Source organism: Xenia sp. Carnegie-2017, unplaced genomic scaffold (genome assembly GCF_021976095.1).
Source record: "Xenia sp. Carnegie-2017 unplaced genomic scaffold, XeniaSp_v1 HiC_scaffold_1, whole genome shotgun sequence".
Taxonomy (NCBI): Eukaryota; Metazoa; Cnidaria; class Anthozoa; order Malacalcyonacea; family Xeniidae; genus Xenia; species Xenia sp. Carnegie-2017.
Window position 1 is genome coordinate 6,873,240 of NW_025813402.1, and position 18,458 is coordinate 6,891,697.

The following is an 18,458-nucleotide window of genomic DNA, read 5'->3' on the forward strand; positions in this document are numbered from 1 at the left end:
GTCCCCTGGCTGACACATGAACCTGTAAAAATATGTTTGTGGTATGAATGAAGGAATGAGGCAAAGTACTCGAGTATTTACAGTTTGACTAATTACAAATGTCTCAGAGCAAGAACGAAAAAGGTATTAGGAGAAAATTCCTTTACTCTGTCATCATGCAAAATAAGCATTTCTAATGTTTTCGATTCCTGGAAAAATCGATTCATTAAATTTACCACTTTAATATAAAGTGGTAACTTAAAAATATTCGTCATGATTTAATATGTCATAAGATTTTGTTTAAAACGATCAGTCCTGCAGGTGTATGGTTTAAAAAATCTTCAAAAATTCTGAATATTATACAAAGGTAGAGGTTTTCTTTCTTTGAGATCTCTAATTATTGATTATATCATAAAGAATAATCATGAGCCCACAAACGTTCCTTGGACCTTAAGGTACTCCTGCTGTAACCAGGAAGAGTTTCAAGTCAACTGTCTTTGCTTTTGATGACAAGCTATACCCAGTGGTGTAGCCAGCCTGCGAATTTGGTCCTGCTATGTTAGTTTTTCTGTGTTCACTCGCTGTAAAAACAACAGATTTCTAAAGAAATGAATAATGTTAGTTAATGACATAAAATTTACATAGCAGGACCAAAACTTCTGGGCTGACTACGTCACTGTATATATCTTTGCAATAAGCATATTGTTGTCAACAAAATCAAAAGTTTAAATGTAGTTGCACTATTCTTCTATTGTGATTTTGTGAGTCCCATCTTAGAGCGCAATTAAATTTGTTCATGCGGTGCAAATTTTTCATCATTAGCATTATTTATTTCTTTTACAGTGAGTAAACACAAAAAGAAACTTACATAGCATAAACAAACTTGCGTGCTGACTACGCCACTGCTTCCAGGTGATATTACTCACTTTCTACCAGCCTTTCTCGTGATTTTTATCAGTGTTCTGTACTGAACATGGTTTCAATGATTTCATCATCTCCCTCAGCTTTTTAATCTTTATATAGATAGACGGTAAATATACACCTCATAACAAATGAAGAGGCTTCTTCTGTAGGAGTAAATTGATATTTCTAATAATCAATTCACCATAGATGATAGGTATTGAAGTTAAACAAACTATCCATAGAGTAACTAAGCAAAGTCATGCGATATAATTTTTGTACATATGCTATCATGTGCATCATGATCATAAAGACACTGAACCGATGGAATACACGCTGTGCTAAAGTCAAGGGGACTTAGCTGAGATAGAGCATGATTTCCTTATTCTGTTTTTTATTGAAGCTTAGTTGCCGAACAATCATGATAGAATTTTTGTGAGGATGCAAAAAAAGTGCCACGCCACAGTGACCATCGTTTCCATGACTGATGACGGTCATGCCATTAACGAATTATCTTTTCACGGCTGCAGTCACCTGATACCTAAGAAGAATCTAACCCTTTTGCTACGAAAGATATAGCAAACACGTCCTCTTTGTGATGTAGCAACATCACACGTACTATATATATATATATATACGTCCCAGTTGTGATTTTTGTATAAACCTTAGTTTTTGTGCCAAAAAAGATAGCAAATAATTCTGCCTGTTGTGGCATAAGCTGTTGATGTAGCGAAAAGATTATAAAGGAAGAAAAAGGTTGCCCAAGAGGTATACCTCATTACGTATACATGAAATACAAGATCGGGTGATTTAATAGGCATTCCTGGGGTTTTTTTCTTATCCATGTAACTTGACGCATAGTTAGTTGTTGCTATGGATAAACGAAATGTAAACAATTCTTAAAATATATGATCTTGAACAACGTATGAAATTTGTCGTTAATGTAGACAGACAATTACAATTTTATTCTAAATATTAAATGGAATGGGCTCTGCTGTATCGACATTTAATAGCAAGTCTAATGCCTTAGGAAAATTTTGCCATGACGATAATGTGAGTGGATTCTATACTATGTTTGTATGTCTCAACATCTCTTCAGTGAAGACTGACTTGAAATCTGCTGAACTTGAATGTGCTTTGCATGCTTTTGTGGGATGTTTGATTGTTGTTTTCATAATATATTTCTTCATATCATAGTTTAATTTGAAGCAAAATTTTAATTTAGATAACTCAGAAACTTTGCATGTCCAGTCGTAAGAGTGATATTCTCATTTCGTTTATCTCTTTCAAAATCTCTTCGGAGAACTTGTAACCTTGAAAGTAAATGATGAATTAAAATCATTCTAGATATTGCCAATGCATTCACCCTCCTTATTGGACTTGGGCCATGGTACCATAAGACATCGTCATATTCGGTTAAATGAAGAAATTTCAGAAAAACCTAAAAGTTTAAAAACAAGCTATTTTTATCATCCAAAATTAGAAGATTACAGCGAAGGTAAGAGAGTTATGTTGTTAAATACATCATTAAATTTGAATGCTTTTTGCAATACTCGAGTATAAGCGTGTGAGAACAGTTGAAACGGCGAGTCTAGCCTGACTCTGCATTTAAATATTGAACGTTTTTTCTTTTTAATTTATTATATATAAGATGCTGTGGTGAAACCTGAGGATGCTTTTAAGTTTTACTATGTGTTCAAAGGAGCAAGAAAAGATCAGACGAAAAACCTGTATTATGTTTATGGAACCAACGTACACAGCAAGGATCCTGGCGTCAAACATGTGTCATACAAGCCACAAGGAAAAGGATATAAGTGGCCTGAGTCTTTTAGGAAATCAAATAACCTTTATTATGACCTCATATTCTTAGAGCAAGGTAGTTATTCAGTAATAAGAAACTGCCATTAATCAATGCCCAAAGATGCCTATGTGGGAGCACCTGCGGCCACGTGACGTTTTTCAACACGGAGATGTTTTTGAATGATAGCATGATTTACAGAGAAGTATTTTGAGCAAAACAAGTCACGAGAATATATATGTGCTCAAATGTTTATTCGCGACTGTTTGTATATGATGTGATCATTGGCAAAATTTGCATTTAGATTCAGTCTTTTAATGGTGATGGTGTATATCATTCATGTTCTTTTTTCAGATCGTGGGATTTCTAACTATGCAGATACCATAAGTTTGGACTCACATGTAACACTTGATAGTGGAAACACTAATTCCACCCAGTCAAAAGATACAATAAGGTATCTTTCCGCAATTTCGTTCTTACTCCCCCATATTTTATCTCTAATCCTGAAATTAGTTTGATTTTTTTTGTCTTTTAAGGATGACATTAACAAATCTAGATAGTGCTGAAACAATCAAACGAAAACTGGCCGTTAAACTTCTTGTTCCTGCCATAAATATCCATATCACATTTAACAGAGCTGAGTTGAGGTGAACAGATGGTCTTTATTGAAAAGACACTTAATTAATTATTTAATCAATTATCTACAGATATATAGCATTATGGCAGCTTCTTCCGAACGGCATTTTACTTCAGTAGCTCATAGCCTCATAACGGAATGTTGTTGATGGTTTTTACAGCAAAATTTGCACCGAAATATTTTGAAGGTCTTTTTTCAAACATGGCAGACCCCAGCCTAACTCCAAATTCATAGCAAATATAAAGGAATCTAAAAACAGGTTTATACGATAAAAATTTTATTGGCTTTGTTTTAAAGTGTGTCACGAAGCACTCGGCATGTATTCTGTAAAGTTTTTTGAAATCGATTTTTAAATTCATTGCATGCAGGACACCAAAAATAATTTGTTTTTAAAACACCGTCTCAAATGTAAGAAAAGTACCACATATATTTCTTATTTTTAGGAATGAAGATGTCATTAGTGACTTGAGATCACCTGAAGAAGGAATGTGGAGACAGTTTTCGGTGTTGCTACGTTTAACTTGACAGTTGACATCCATTGAATTAAAATTGTCAAGTGTGCGTCTACATACAAAGATTAACGTATTACGAGTGTGTTTACAAGTGTAAAATTACAGTGAGAACAAGACAAACAGTGATGACATTACAGTGATGAAAAAGACAACAAATATATAAGAAAAAATATATAGTATAAAGTGTGAGTGACGATGAAGATGGTGCAAATCAACACAAAACGTAGTGGGATAGTCAAAACAGGTCGAGAGAGATGGAACTGCCTTGGAAATTCTGTGAGGGTGCGAGTTTAGACTTTAGAGATCAGGAGGCTTTCATTGTCAGGTATGAGTCTAGGGTGGTAAGGTGAATTGTGAAGAAGATAAAATTGTGAAGTCGTTAAAGGAAGCAGTGTAACCTGACGTGTCAATATGGATAAGAGACTGCATCTGGTAGGGCATGCTGACTGTTTTCCTGTGAAAGGCAAAATTCCCATGTTCTAAGTGATTCTGGTGTGAAGATGCTACATGGCGTGTGGTTTGACCCATAGAGTCATACGACGCGTGTGCCACTCGACCTTTCCTACTACGTTTTGTGTTGATTTGCACCAACTGTACCTTTACTATAACTTTATACCATATATTTCTCTTTACTTTTTTTGTCCTGTTCATCAAACTAAATTCACTGTAATCATTTGTAGCCACGTCACTAATATGCAAATCTTTGTATATATATAAACGCACACATAGTCTAATGTCACAACGTCTTTTAACAATGAATTGATGAAAAAATTGTGTACTTCAAAAAGTTCATATTCACCTTTCTTTTTTCTAATCTTGATTGTAAAAACAAATTTGAAACACAAATACAAAGATGCACTTGAAAAAAGTGTAATGCAAACTATGCAATAATGTGTAAGCCTCCAAAAAATTTAAAGTGGTAAGAAACGCGCATTAAACTTCGTGGGTTACGGTTTGCTAATTGTGATTCGATCTTATACAGATATCATATACTTTCAAAACTGTCAAATTAGTTCTCTAATAAGGAAATAATAACCTTTGTTAATAATTACGTTTGTTGCAATTATGTAGCAATAATTATGTAACAACTCGCTGTCCAAGCTTAAATGTCTTGTTCGTATCATTGTATGTGGTCCATCAGCTGTTAAACAAACAGTATTCACATGCTATCACCTATAACGCTTGCGTGACGTATCTGTTGTGTTGTCATTTGTCTTCCGGCCTTTACGAAAATAGCAGATTCTGAAATAGCAGATTCTGAAATAGCAGATTCAAAATAAGTACTTCATGGCGTTTTTGCGAGACAGATCAATATTTTGTCTACCTGAGACTCTACTTCGTGACGAACAACGGCAAATAATTAGCGGAATATGTATCTTTACTGCTATTTTGGGATTTGCAGGAGCAGCTTTCCAACTTTGCTCAATGAGACAATTTCGAAACCGACAGAGACGATGGCCTTTTCCTAACCCTGATATCATTCGTTGTTTGGCAGTGTCTGATTTGATCTCCTGCGTCGGTTTGTTTCATCGTTATTTTTTTTTAATGGTTCTTTGTATTTTTGTTATGATGATTTTGGTATTGATACATGTTGTTTGTATGATGTTGGCACTGCCAATATGCGCAGGTGAAGTAAGTTAGGCATAAGATGAACACACAAAAACTTGATTCCAAAGAACAACATTGTTCAGAATTCAAAGATATGTTTTTGAAAAATTCTCTTGGGGATCAATTATACCTGTGTTGTTGGATTTAAGTTTACCTAGCTGAAATAGTGAACATGAATGGTTTGTTTGGTTGTAATAATGAGTTGGTGACAGGTCTTTACACATTATGTCACAACAAAACAAGGTTCATTTTGTGTTACAGTAAACATGATCTTTCGATCTTGTTGAGAATCATTTTTAGATAAAGTAGGAAACATTCTTAAAGTTTGCATAAACTACTTGTATGCTTCATATGAGCAACTATCTCCTAATCTGTATTATTACTCATAATCGAGTTTGAAAGTATGTGTAGCTAGGTAAATCAATGGAAATTTAAACATTTGACTATTTCACTTGATATCAAAGTTGTGAGAGCATATGATTTCAAGTTGTGAAGCTTATAATTCATAAGTACTTTTTTTGTGCATTTTGTCTACTAATGAGCATTTCTAGTTTGCAATAACTTATTAATGGAGGAATCACATAAACCTAACTTTGTGTTTATGTTTACACCTATATGCTGCTAGTGAGGACAGGATTAACTACAACATACAATGAATGAAGTATATTTTGTTTCAGTGGTGGGTTGCTCAAACAAGGCGGCCAAGTAGTGAAACTGCACCCAAGTGCAGATGCCAAAATAAATTGGATTAGGAATTCATTGGTACATAAGGGTTCATATGTATGTAGGTATACAGGCCAGGTGAGAGGTTACCCCCCCCCCGAGTTGAGTGTGGGCCTCAGTTGTCACAGCAAGCAAGAGGATTGCTTAAAAATCACAGCTTTGGGCTTGAAAGAATTTCAGTTTGTTTTCTTTTCATTTTTTAGCCATTGTGGATCTTAAGCAGCTATACAATAAAACAATACATTTTACTCATTTAAAACAAGCAAATCTGAACAAATAAAATTTAATTGAAACTAATTGTTGTACGTATAACTTACTTTTACGTGTAAAAAGCTTGTTGCAATTGAAAGTGTAAAATTGTTGTCTTGTATTTAGGTGTAATCGCTCTAGCCATTTGTTTAATTGTGATGAAACCACCAAAACAAAAAGAAGATTCCTCAATTTACGTTCCACAACACAACAGTATCTACGAACCTATTGGGACTGCTCTTGAGGTTAGCTCTTTGTCGTAATATGACAGAGAAAAAACATTGGGACTACTCTTGAGGCGGGCTCTTTGTCGTTATATAACAGAAAAAACATCTTGTTGATACGAAATCAAGCTTAATGTTTTGTTTCATGATTCAGTTTCTCTTCATTTATTTCTGATAGATGGGTTTATCACCTTTTTCCTTATGCGTAGATTATAACGATGTTTGGTTATTTGTCATCTTATTTGTGGACACTTTTCTATGCTGTCGATGCTTGTTCTCAAATATATGAAAAAGAGTGGTGAGGAGACAGAACGTTTTATGGCGTTTAGTGATGTAAAAAATTTTCACAAGTTCTATTGTAGCTAGTAGTTTTCCGTTCTTCCTATGAAAACGTTGTTGTAGTATTATTCATCTGTTGCTTCATATGAAGGAGGAACTCATATGAAAATGGTGCTGAATTTTTCTTGGATTTTTTATAGGTCAATGGTCGTTTATCACATCCTTGCTTGGGGAATCCCTGTGGAGCTTATCACAATCATTGAAGCTGTTAATCTTGGAGAGTATCCACACGTGTAAGCATGCATTTGAAGTAAAACGGTTCGTTGCCAAAACTTGTTATGTCATCTCTCTTGTCCCCCAGTAACACATTTTCCTCTTAATTGCTGCAGCTTTACTTAATTTATCAGATCCATTTTCTGTTGTTTAGATGTGAAGAATTCTACGGTCGTTTTTCTCGAGTACTGCTATCTTACACGCCTGTAATGGTTATTGTGATTGCGAATCCGATTATTTTCATCGTGACTTACGGCAGAAGTAAGTTTTATTTTTTCTGAACGTCGAGTATCAAATTTGTCAATTTGCCTTTCGAGAATTCAGCAAACACGGAAGATCCATTTGATGTACACCGTGATTACATTTTACGGCGCTTGAAAGAAATGGTTTTGAAACTGTGGGAGCTATTTAAACAATAATCGACCTCAACAGTTATTACAATTGCTAAAATAGAAGACTGACATAGCTATTACCTCAAAAGACGTTTCTTTTTAAGAGGTAAGCACTTTCCTAGGAATTGAACGACAATTTTTAACTTGCATTTCGAAAGTCAGATATCATTTCAAAAAGAAAAATGCTAGTATCCACTACCATTCATCCGCTAAATTACATGCATTTTGTATGACGCTCTGACAATGCATGAATTTTTTCAAGCAATCTATTTATTTTCCACTCTTTTGTCCATTCGCCTGAGAAATTACATCAATGTCACATGGATCTATTGCTGAAATAACTCCTGCAGCTTTAAAACCATTTATTCCAACCTCTAGGATAAATGCTCTTACTGTATGTATTTATTCAAGCTATTATTTTTTGTCAATATGCTCCTAATCCTTCATAGCTACCAGTATCGCGTATTGAAATCTCTAAGAGATTTTAGAATTTATAACACACTAGTGATTTCGATAATGTAACTGATGTATTGAAGCACAGATTTCATACTGTATGTACAAAAAATGAACAACATATATGTCCATGGTTTGTTGTATCATACAGGCTGTTGTATATTTGAACATCACTACCTTACTTGTGTTGTGTATACAGTTCTTAACCAATCTTTTCTTATTATAGTAAAAAAGAAACTACGATCTTCTGGCAGTTTTAATGATGATCATCGAAATGCACTTCATACAATGCGAAGAAGATTTTGCTGGATGGTCACTGCATTCGTTGCTTGGTAAGATCTTCACGAATATTTGGTGCTATTTAGTCATGCAGCTTCGCCTTAAGTTTTTTTTGCTGAAACTGTTTCCATTAAAGTTGATATCATTCTGGGTTTTTTCTCACAGTTGGCTGCCTAACATCGTTTCCGTCACGATATACTACGTCATGTACAAGAAGATCTTGAGCACTAAAATTGCTCCCGTATTTTGGTATACGGAGGTGAGTACGGAAACTACCCTGTGATATTTTTCTCATCTTTGTACTCGTATCATACTCTTATCTTACATACTCATATCGATGGACTGCCTGAATAAACATCATGCCGCCAGCATATTGCCAACCCACTGAAAAATCCCAGCAGTTAAAACTCATGCTGTAATGTCTTTTTTTAAATCTTTTCGATATTTCATTGACAGGCGTGCTTGAACCCGTTGCAGGGATTTTTTAACTATTTTCTGTACCGTCGTGCTTTTAAAGTGACTCCAACCGACACACGACCCATGCCCAATTCCTTACCCCCTGTACGCATCACGCCTTCTTGGGGCATTTACCGAGCGGATCGTCGTAGTTTTCCTCCAAAAGGATCTAAAAATCAGACTTTGCAAAGAGTCACTGCTTCAGAATCAAGTCATGATGAAGAAAGGCCGCTTATCCCACCGGAAACCAAGATAGCAAAAACCGGTCCACGTTACGTTTATATAAGCAGATTACTGGGTGAATAGCATGACCATACGTAGTAGAGCCACAAAATTTCTTGTGAAACGTTTTACAATATTGTGGTTAGTACACAATCACATTTATAATGAAGACCTAAACAAAAGAGTATAATTATTACAGACAATATGTGTTTTGATTCCATTTCTTTTGTGCTCATACTTGCTGAGGAGGGGGTGGGGGAGTCAAAAGATTCAAGATTCAAAACTGCAATGTTTTTTCCTATCGTATGTATGGAAGAAGAAACGTTGGTAAAGTATTTTTATCTATCATCTGGTGACTTGAGATTCCAATGTTATGCTAATTTAGAAACGGTGATTTTATGGCAATATTTTTGTTTCAACTTAGTTTATCATACTTAAGTTCTTAAGTAGGTCAATGAATGCAGCCTGTTACGACAGGCTTAACTACACACATACACTACAGTCACTATACCTCACATGAAAGACCCCCAAAATAATTTCACGCATACTACCATCATAACATTCATTTGAGTTGCTCACCAAACTGTATCTTCAATTTTACTGTGGGTATTGAAAAAACAAAAGCAACCCCTAAAACAGACCAAGGGCAGTGTACATGAAACGGGCAGAAAGTTAATTACGCCACTAAACCAACACAAACTCTCCACAAAACATTTCTGAACATCTCTCAAGTGAATATGCACCATGATACCTTGAACTCGGCCGCCTGCTTAACTATAGTACTTTTAAAACATAAAAAACCCCTTACTGTTTTCACGCATTTTTTACAAATCATTACTGAACAGAACTGTTTACTTCCTTCAAGTTGTTTCACTCGCATTCACAACCAATAATGTCACTTGATGAAATAAATTGCTAATCACAATTTTCAACTAAAATTATTTCTTGACCAGTTCCTAGGTGAACAATTAGGTAACATCAACGAAGTACATTTTTAAGTTGACATTATATAGCAATATTGTCGCAAGGAGATGAGAAGAGAAAAGAAGAGAGGAGCAATGAGAGACATGACTGAATTTTGATCGACGCCCCTAAGGAGACAACTTTTCATCGAATGACGGGACATTTCTTGTCAACTCTCGTATCATGGTATTTATTCAGAGTTGTATCTGTTTAATATGTTCCTTAGTTACCAGTGGCTTGTATGTTTCTTTTCAGGTATGAATAGTTTTTACACCTGAGTTGATACGCCGTGGAATGGATGTATAGATATCAATTAAATCGTTACCGCTACGACCGAAAGCAGCTTCTTCAACCCAATTTCTCAAACAATTTAACAGCATTTCAACGTGTTATGGAAATCAACTGATCGGCCCAGTGAGCAACCAGTGTATGAATAAAATTGCATTCGTAAATCAAATGTCGTAACGAATAAAACTCATACACTCTTTGTGTATATTTTCCTGCATGCTAAGCAATTATTTCAGCGTAAGTTTCTTTCCAAATAATTTTATCTTAGTTTAGAAGATTGCATTTTCCCATACATTCCACAAATTAAGAGGATTAGCAATTAGTGTATAGATAGTAAGTAGACCAAGAGTTGATGCAACCATCTATGGGCCAAGTTATAATTTTCCTATTTTTACTCCAGATAAGAAAAAACCCCTTTCTGTTAACCGAAATTTGTGAGTTGTGCACATTTTAGTAACAAGCGACTTTCAGGAGTGGCCATGGCAGAATTAGGATTGATGATGGTTTTGTTTCTCCACTTTGCACGTTGTACATCAATCAGATTTATAGTTTCTCGTGTAAACACTCGACAACTTTTTCTGAGAAGGAGGAGGTCTATCATTCCATACCTAACAAAAATTCCCTAAGTTTATAATCTATAGGCAAATTTTTATTTGATATGAGCCGGAAAATGGCCGACATACCGCGTGGGCGCACTAGAATTCCACAAATTTGTCTGTGAAACCGCTAAAATGCTCTGAAAACAAAGACTTTTATGTAACCTTAACAACACTATTTTGTGTTGCACTTGGGCGTTTTATAAACATGTGTATGCTTGATAAAAAATATTTGCAATCCTATAAAATACGTACCACCACAGCCAAGGACTTTGGAAGGTTTTAAAAGTTGTGGGTGTTCTATGCTTACTATGTGCTCACCCACTATAGTTAAACTAGTATTCAAACTGCTTGAGATTAGTTATGTTTATTCTGTTTCCATCATTGAACACTACCTGCACCTGTAGCAAATGGCATTAAATATATCACAAACGTTTAAGCAAAGAGTTAATTTTGTGGGTGTCCTTTCTATAAGGGACGCCCACAATCCAAAAATTGTGGATGTCCGGACACCCAGATTACCATGGCTTCCCAAGCACTTATGGCACTCCACAGCAGTGAGTTGTCGTACAGTGGGTTTTTGATTGTGTAATTTGTTCATTCAGAATTTAACACAGGAAGCCTTAATACGACGAACAAACCAGCAAAACAAATTAATGATATCCTGTTCATCTATCAAAACAAAAAACTACCTAAACATGTGTTATTACTTCCCAAATCTCCAGAAAGATACACAAAAGGATACATATGTATATAAGATACATATACATTTACATTTAAAATACCATTTACGTTATTATAAATCTTCTTAAAACTTTTGTTAAAAGGGTTTAGAAAAGTTGCTAGGTGTTTCAAAAGCTAATGCCAGGGGGAGAGACCATAAAGTTGGTAATTTACACTTGCCTAAGTGAAAGAAAACTTACTTAGAATACGTGCAATTAAAGGAATTTTGTGTTACAAAAAGCTCTTTTGATCCTTTTGTCTTCAGAATCTGTACCTCCTTTAGCAGTTTAATTGTTTATAATTAAAGGGAACTCAGCGAGAGCTCATAACTTCGTAGTTTTAGTAAATTATTCAAGTAACTCGGACACAACCAATCATATAATATTATTGTAATGCCAATTATTTATTTCGTTGTTAAACAATATGAATAATTGGAATCTGCTAGAATTTCAATTATGAAAGGTTTGTCCGGCGATAACTACACAAAAAGATTTACTCATGCCTTTTACGGCATTTGTCTTCAACTGTGTGTGGGATCATTGATTGAATCTGTTTTCTAATTTCATCTCACGCTCGAGTTTATCACTTCAAGCAACTCTATCTCAAATTACAGATATTAGTGTGACTGTCTCAGTGTGACTGTGACTGTCAATAAAGCCATTTATTTCGCCACACTTTCGTGATCACAATCACTCCGATTATAACAACCGGTGAGTTTAGACATTTACAGCCAGACAGGCAGAAGAAAAAGTAGAAAAGACTTAAAATGTTTTACACCAAGATACTTATTACATTACTGCTGAACGAAGTATTGGTATCGGAAATGTTGACTTCAAGAGGTTAGTATATCTGCCAGACTACGTGGGCACAACATATATCTGAGTACATCAGTGCTCTCGCTACTTCTGATTATTTATTTACCACAGGCAAACAGTCAAAACATTTTACATAAATATAAACACCTTTTATTCCAATTAACCAGTTCTTTATTTAATTTTCGTTCTAATTTTGTTCTTGTTTATTCATGATTTGACAAATATGCATTCTGGAGACGTGTTATTGAATTGAATATAATAACCGAGTAGATAACTATTAGTTGTTATTATGTCCACCATTTAATGTTGACTAAATACCACTTTCACTTTATTATCCTCAAGGATCCCAACTAGTATTAAAGTAAACAAATTCGCCTTTTTATGACTATAAACTTTTCACGAAAATTTTATTACTTTTTGATTTTTATGGTCTGATGTGTTTATTAAGAGTTGAACGACAATTTTAGCAAATACAAGATTATTGCATTTAAGGGTTAAAGTGTTTTATCTGATAACGCATTATATGATTACATGCTGGGCATTGGAATTCTGTGTATTGCTTTGATTATAGTTCGAGCATGACGGCCTATTTAGTGGATGTCACATGCACCAACTCTCGACCTTTTCACGAAATACTTTTAACAATCGCTCACTGAGTGTCTAATTCTTGCTTGAAAATGATATTGCCCTAGTCCGGCAGCATCTATCATACATTTCAAATATTAAAAACAACCTTGTTTCTTAAAACTTAAGTTGTTTTCGTAAGCTAAGAATGAAATGTCTGTTCAAACACGATAAAGACATCATTAACTAATTGCTCCGAAAACAACTTTATGGCTAATGTAGTTTTCCTTATTTTCTTTGTGAAACAGGAAATGCCACATATATCTTTAGCATTTGTAACTCGTCTCACAATATCACAAATATTGAGCAAAGTCAGCAAACTTTCGCATCTGAGTCATACATTGTAGGCCGTTAAATGTTTTGACAACAAGACCAACTGTACTTTACTGTCTGAGATTCTGTAGGTACGCATTGTATTGAGGGTACATACCTTATATTTTGATGAAATTCCGAAACTGCATTTATGTTTAATGTCCAGTGGAGCTACGGCAGTCTCGCTTGACAGCAACTTTGTAAGTGCTACGTTTGATGTGACTTAAGTTATGATTTGACCTTATATTTTCTATTTTGCATATCATTCATACTCCACAAAGCAACACTGAAAAACATTGGCTTTGTCTAATTACTCCCAAAGTAATACCTCCAAACTACTCAACATCCATGTGTAAATTACCAACAAGTTAACATGTATTGAGGGTGCTATGTGCATGTACATAGAAAAAGATAATTACCGATTGAGAACAGCTATTGTTAAAATGCCATGCAAATTCCTCAAATTTATTCTAAACATTAGACTTGAATGCTTCATTTAAAACCTCAGCTTGGAATTTTCAACTAGCCTGTTGTTGTATCTAACCGTGTGCTTTGGTGTGTGTGCTCGTTATATCAAACGATATTATCGTTGAATGACCTCAACATGCATGCATTGGTTTAAAATACTTCGACAACTTCTTTAAAACAATAAGTTTAATGTGATAAGCCACTAAAACCTTGCAGCTGCTAATTCTGCTGAAGGCAACGTTATTTAAAACCCCAAGATGAAAAGATCGAAGGACTGCCGAACAGTTTTTTTGCTATTTGATAAAACACTTCAATTATTTCGAAGACAATTGCGTCTGCTACGTAATATTTTTTTCAAACTCAACAGTTTCCTTAAACCATTAAAATTCCCAAATTTCCGTCCTGAAATAAATCGATATCTTCATAATTTGGTAAAAAATTCAAAAAAATGACTTACAGACAACTACGCATGCGTAATTCAATATTTTCTTGACGCTCTTTAGGTGAAATTACAGTTTATTTTCTTTTTAATTCAGTTGAATGGCCACTGGGCTCTTATACATTACCTAAGCCAAAGTCGGGATGTCCGAACACTGCAAGTCTTACATGGAAAGAAGCCTGGCGTTTTCAAGACTTAGAGAATGACGCCAGACAAGAGTCAAACTTTTCCACGCACTTTCACATGGATGCAAATTTAAGAAACAACGATATAAAGAGATCGTTTTGTACAAGTCTTAACGAAAATGTTCTAGAACCATGGCCTAAAGGTATAATTGACGCAAATAATTCATTTGATCTCGCAATTAGTAATTTTAGAAAGTTAATTTAAGACACTATTTATGCATGCTTCGGCAAAGGTGTCGGGTGAAACTTAGATAAGGTGTGCCCCGGATGCATAGTGTCACAAACCTATTGCAGTGCACCTTCAGACATTGAGACGTCACCTATGAAAATAGACACAGGTATACAAGGCGTGGCACATAGTTGAAAACAGATGGTTTGAGTGTTTGAGCAAAAATTTCTTGCATTCCGTAATCGTGAACATATGTTCACCAAGGTGTAAAGATAATGATGAGGAAGTTGTTGCCTTCATAAGACGTCACAGGCATAAATATCCTTTTACCATTCTTAAAGGTCATACCATCAAATATCTAGCCAACCTTGCTTTTATGGATGGGCGGTTAGGTGTTATGGTGCTGAACGATGATGAAGTAAAATCATTGTTTTTCTGTTCATTTATTTTTAGGTTCCTACTGCATTTATCGAAACTCCAATTACTGTCCACCTGATATGAAAGAGGGCTACATCGAGTTCTTTGATGAGCAAACCAACAATTCAAACAAAATTCATAACTACTTTTATTTACCAGACGGACTTTATTTTGGTCCCTTCACAAGATTACTCTTTTGCTGCAAAACCGCTGGCAGTTGGTATCAGTCAATCGAACTTCCCACAGAGAATCCCTTTTACTTAATGCCTTATGGATCACAAAACTGCCAAAGAGTGAAAGGAGCTATTAGCTCTCTTGAGCACATTATTTACGATACTGAAGATAATCAAAACTGGGATGAATATACTGGAGCTCATGCTCACTTGGAGGAACTGTCTCAGAGCTTGCTGAAAGTCTATTATTGTTATTATGAAGGTAATGTATAATTTTTTAGACAAGGAAAGCTAGTAATTATTCAAGATTCTGCAACATTTTAATTGTTATTGTATGAGAATTTTCTGTTGTTTGTGGTTTGTTATATTTGGGTCTGTGTCCTGTTTTCATTTCAACGCTACATGTAAATACAACTATGTTATAAAAGATACAATTATTTTCATAAAATATAGGCTGCCAACATGACTTGAGACGTGAAAATGGCTCATTTTCATCGACAAACTTTGCAAATAATTCCTATCCAAATTTCCAGCAGTGTTCTTGGTCGATAAACGTTAATTCATCTCGACATATTTTGCTGGAATTTTTAACGCTTCATATACCAAACTGCCACGAAAACTATTTGGATATTTACGAAGGAAACAACACGCTAGTCCAAGCTGTAAGGTTTTGTGGTGCAAATGCCACGTCTGGAGTGAAATATGAGTCAGCAACAAACCATCTTATCATCTTTCTTCAGTCTGGCAACAATTCTGCATTTGGAAATACTTTGAAATTTCATGCAAAGTATGAAACATTTTCCAAAGGTAAATTGCTCAACTCACGTCACGTTCATAGCATTTGTATACATTTTGTTAATTTCTTGGGTTTTATTTCTTACTTTGTAGAATCCTCTTTGGCTAGTGAAAATATGTCGAGCACAACAGCATTTTTGTCACCTACGGTGCTCAGCGAAAACACGTCAACGGGTCGAGTCCCATCAAGTGATACATCCACCCAGCTTAAAACCACATCTTATACCTTAAAAACAAGACACAGTACTGAAAATCAGTCAAGAACATCAACTTTTTGGTCACCTACAATGCTGAGCAAGGAGACGACATCGAGTCGAGTGCCATCAGGCGATACTTCCACGAAGCTTCAAAACACTTTTCCTGACTTAGACACACGAATCCCAGCCATACCGTCATCTTCAGTTAGAAATCAAATAAAGAAGACTACTCAAGACTACAGAAGCACAACTGAAAAAAATTATGTCTTAGACAAAAAGTTTCACTTTTCTTTAGAAAGAAAGACAATATACATAATTGTTGGAACTTGTTCTTTATTGGCTCTGTTCCTTATTGTAGTGACTGGAGTGCTCTGTATATGGAATGGGTAAGAGTTTTAAGATAATGGTTTAATAAATGTAACTTTTGGTCCTTGCCTTAGTTATGGATGTGGGGAATGAGATCGCATCTGTAAGGTGTTGAAAGCAAATTGCATTTGTGGGGGAGAGGGGGGGGGACAGATAAACAAATCAAACAGTAAACATTTAGAGTAACAAATTATTTTCTGAATGATTTGTGGGAGCAGTGCCTTTACACCCTCTTCATCTGTAGTTATGTACCATAGCATGATTTGCATCAGTTGCACAGGAAGTGGCATCCAAAGCTAAAGACTGTGGCATACGACATTCAATAATATTAAGGACTGTAGCGTATGATATTCGATCGCAAGTTATGGACTGTGGCATACGACATTTGATAAATTTGTGGACTGTATCATACGACATTCAGTAAAGTTTTGTACTGTTGCACATGACATTCGATCTAAAGTTATGGATTGGACTGTTGCATATGAGATTTAGTAATGTTATGGACTGTATCATATGACATTCAATAAAGTTGGGGACAGTAGCACATGACATTCTATCAAAAGTTATTAACTGTAGCATACAAGGGCAGAATTTTATTTTTGGAGAACAAAACACCCTAGAAATGTCACTTACATAAATACGCATTGTTTGATATCACTGACATTTTATAGTAATATACTTAAAGACCTTAAAATGGGAATTGTTAGGGAGGGAGAAGTCCGCCTTTCCTTGCCGATGCCTTTGATAGCATATGACATTCAATCTAAAGTTACGGCCTGTAGTTTATGAAATTCCATCTTTAGTTATGGACTGTAGCATATGCGGTAAATAACGCATGAAATTTTTAATTTAACACACAAGTTTACCATTTTTAGGCGCAAAAAGAAGAGATGTTTTCATCTACATCACAAAAACAAATGCCAAAACAGCATTCAGTACGTTTGATGCACAACATCGAAATTCTCTTTAGGTCTGTAACTTAAGTCAGGTTCTTGAATTTTTATACAATAATCTTATGGTGTACTTTGTGGTGGAAGTAAAAGAACAGAGTTCATTTGACTTTCACTTGTTTTTTAGTGCAAGAAATTATCCAAGTGGGCGTGAACTCGCAGATTTGCTACTCACAAACAACGGAATGCTTGGAAAGTTTTTATCATAATAAATCGTCTATTATTATGATCGCAACCTAATTCCTTAAAGGACATTTATTATATTACTCCATCAAAATTACAATTTCGAGAAAATATTATATGAATGGCGCATGTTCCAAACGTACTCTTGCATACGTCACAGACCATCATCGAAATGCCTAACAACGAAAAACAATTTATAAAAAATGTATTCAATGAAACTATTGAAATATATTTCTTTATGTAAATAGATTTTCAGCATAAGTTACTTATTGTACAAGCATATTATGAAAGAATTGTAATTATATATATATTTATAAATTATGAAAAGAATTTCTTTTACAGATATTGTTACAAGTACACAATTTTTTAGTTCCAGGTAAAAGAAAGGTTTTTTGTATACAGTGCAAGAGCATATCCAAGATTTCATTCAAAAATGGATGCATGATTTGGAAATGTCGTTATACTATGATATTTTCATTTCCAAGCTATTTAAGTCTCTGAGCTCAGACAGAGGTGCACACCCTTGCACCCTTATGGACCTTATGCACCCTTATGGAGACTTTTTTATCTACTTATCCATACACAAGAACATTTTGAAATAAATATAGAAGTATGACGCAGACCATTACTTAACTCACTCAGCTTTATGATCAGTGTTCTCACATCTTTCCGAGCATGCACATCATGAATGAAATACTGACGTAAGACGATGTAACTCGCTTTAATCACTCTCCGCTTGAAGGGAAACATAAATCATACTGTCCTCATTATCCCTATCACCCACACTTAAAAATATCTTACACGTCCCCAG

General features: G+C 35.0%; 3 protein-coding genes and 2 long non-coding RNA genes across 8 annotated transcripts; 4 read left to right on the forward strand and 1 right to left on the reverse strand.

The window, feature by feature from the left end:
• The first annotated feature begins 1,110 nt into the window (after positions 1-1,110).
• On the forward strand, positions 1,111-4,877 carry LOC124444405. Of its 2 annotated transcripts, none has more exons than XM_046995028.1 (6): positions 1,111-1,932; positions 2,227-2,377; positions 2,582-2,755; positions 3,032-3,131; positions 3,214-3,324; positions 3,758-4,877. In XM_046995028.1, the coding sequence occupies exons 1-6, from the start codon at positions 1,864-1,866 to the stop codon at positions 3,837-3,839; spliced, it is 687 nt and encodes a 228-aa protein (XP_046850984.1). In that variant the 5' UTR covers positions 1,111-1,863; the 3' UTR covers positions 3,840-4,877. The 2 variants fall into 2 exon arrangements, with proteins under 2 accessions (XP_046850984.1, XP_046850975.1); XM_046995019.1 differs by having other exon boundaries at positions 1,113-1,932; positions 2,531-2,755.
• Positions 2,042-2,691, reverse strand: LOC124444421. The gene is made up of 2 exons (XR_006947953.1): positions 2,608-2,691; positions 2,042-2,320 (listed from the first exon to the last, which is right to left on the reverse strand). It is a non-coding gene; the product is annotated as an uncharacterized LOC124444421 (long non-coding RNA).
• Positions 4,878-5,017: 140 nt separating the features above from the next.
• LOC124444395 (G-protein coupled receptor 143-like) lies at positions 5,018-9,187 on the forward strand. The gene is made up of 8 exons (XM_046995007.1): positions 5,018-5,345; positions 6,533-6,651; positions 6,840-6,928; positions 7,110-7,202; positions 7,337-7,443; positions 8,254-8,359; positions 8,472-8,565; positions 8,763-9,187. The coding sequence occupies exons 1-8, from the start codon at positions 5,114-5,116 to the stop codon at positions 9,066-9,068; spliced, it is 1,146 nt and encodes a 381-aa protein (XP_046850963.1). The 5' UTR covers positions 5,018-5,113; the 3' UTR covers positions 9,069-9,187.
• Positions 9,188-9,854: 667 nt separating this feature from the next.
• On the forward strand, positions 9,855-10,465 carry LOC124444415. Its single transcript, XR_006947951.1, has 2 exons — positions 9,855-10,133; positions 10,203-10,465. It is a non-coding gene; the product is annotated as an uncharacterized LOC124444415 (long non-coding RNA).
• A 1,553-nt stretch (positions 10,466-12,018) lies between these two features.
• Positions 12,019-17,990, forward strand: LOC124435755. Of its 3 annotated transcripts, XM_046985800.1 has the most exons (7): positions 12,020-12,393; positions 14,310-14,540; positions 15,020-15,418; positions 15,610-15,963; positions 16,045-16,534; positions 17,390-17,484; positions 17,592-17,990. In XM_046985800.1, exons 1-6 carry the CDS (start codon positions 12,321-12,323, stop codon positions 17,457-17,459), a joined length of 1,617 nt encoding a protein of 538 aa, XP_046841756.1. In that variant the 5' UTR covers positions 12,020-12,320; the 3' UTR covers positions 17,460-17,484; positions 17,592-17,990. The 3 variants fall into 3 exon arrangements, with proteins under 3 accessions (XP_046841696.1, XP_046841756.1, XP_046841813.1); XM_046985740.1 differs by lacking the exon at positions 17,390-17,484 and having other exon boundaries at positions 12,019-12,393; XM_046985857.1 differs by lacking the exons at positions 12,020-12,393; positions 17,390-17,484 and adding an exon at positions 13,449-13,505.
• Positions 17,991-18,458: the final 468 nt, after the last annotated feature.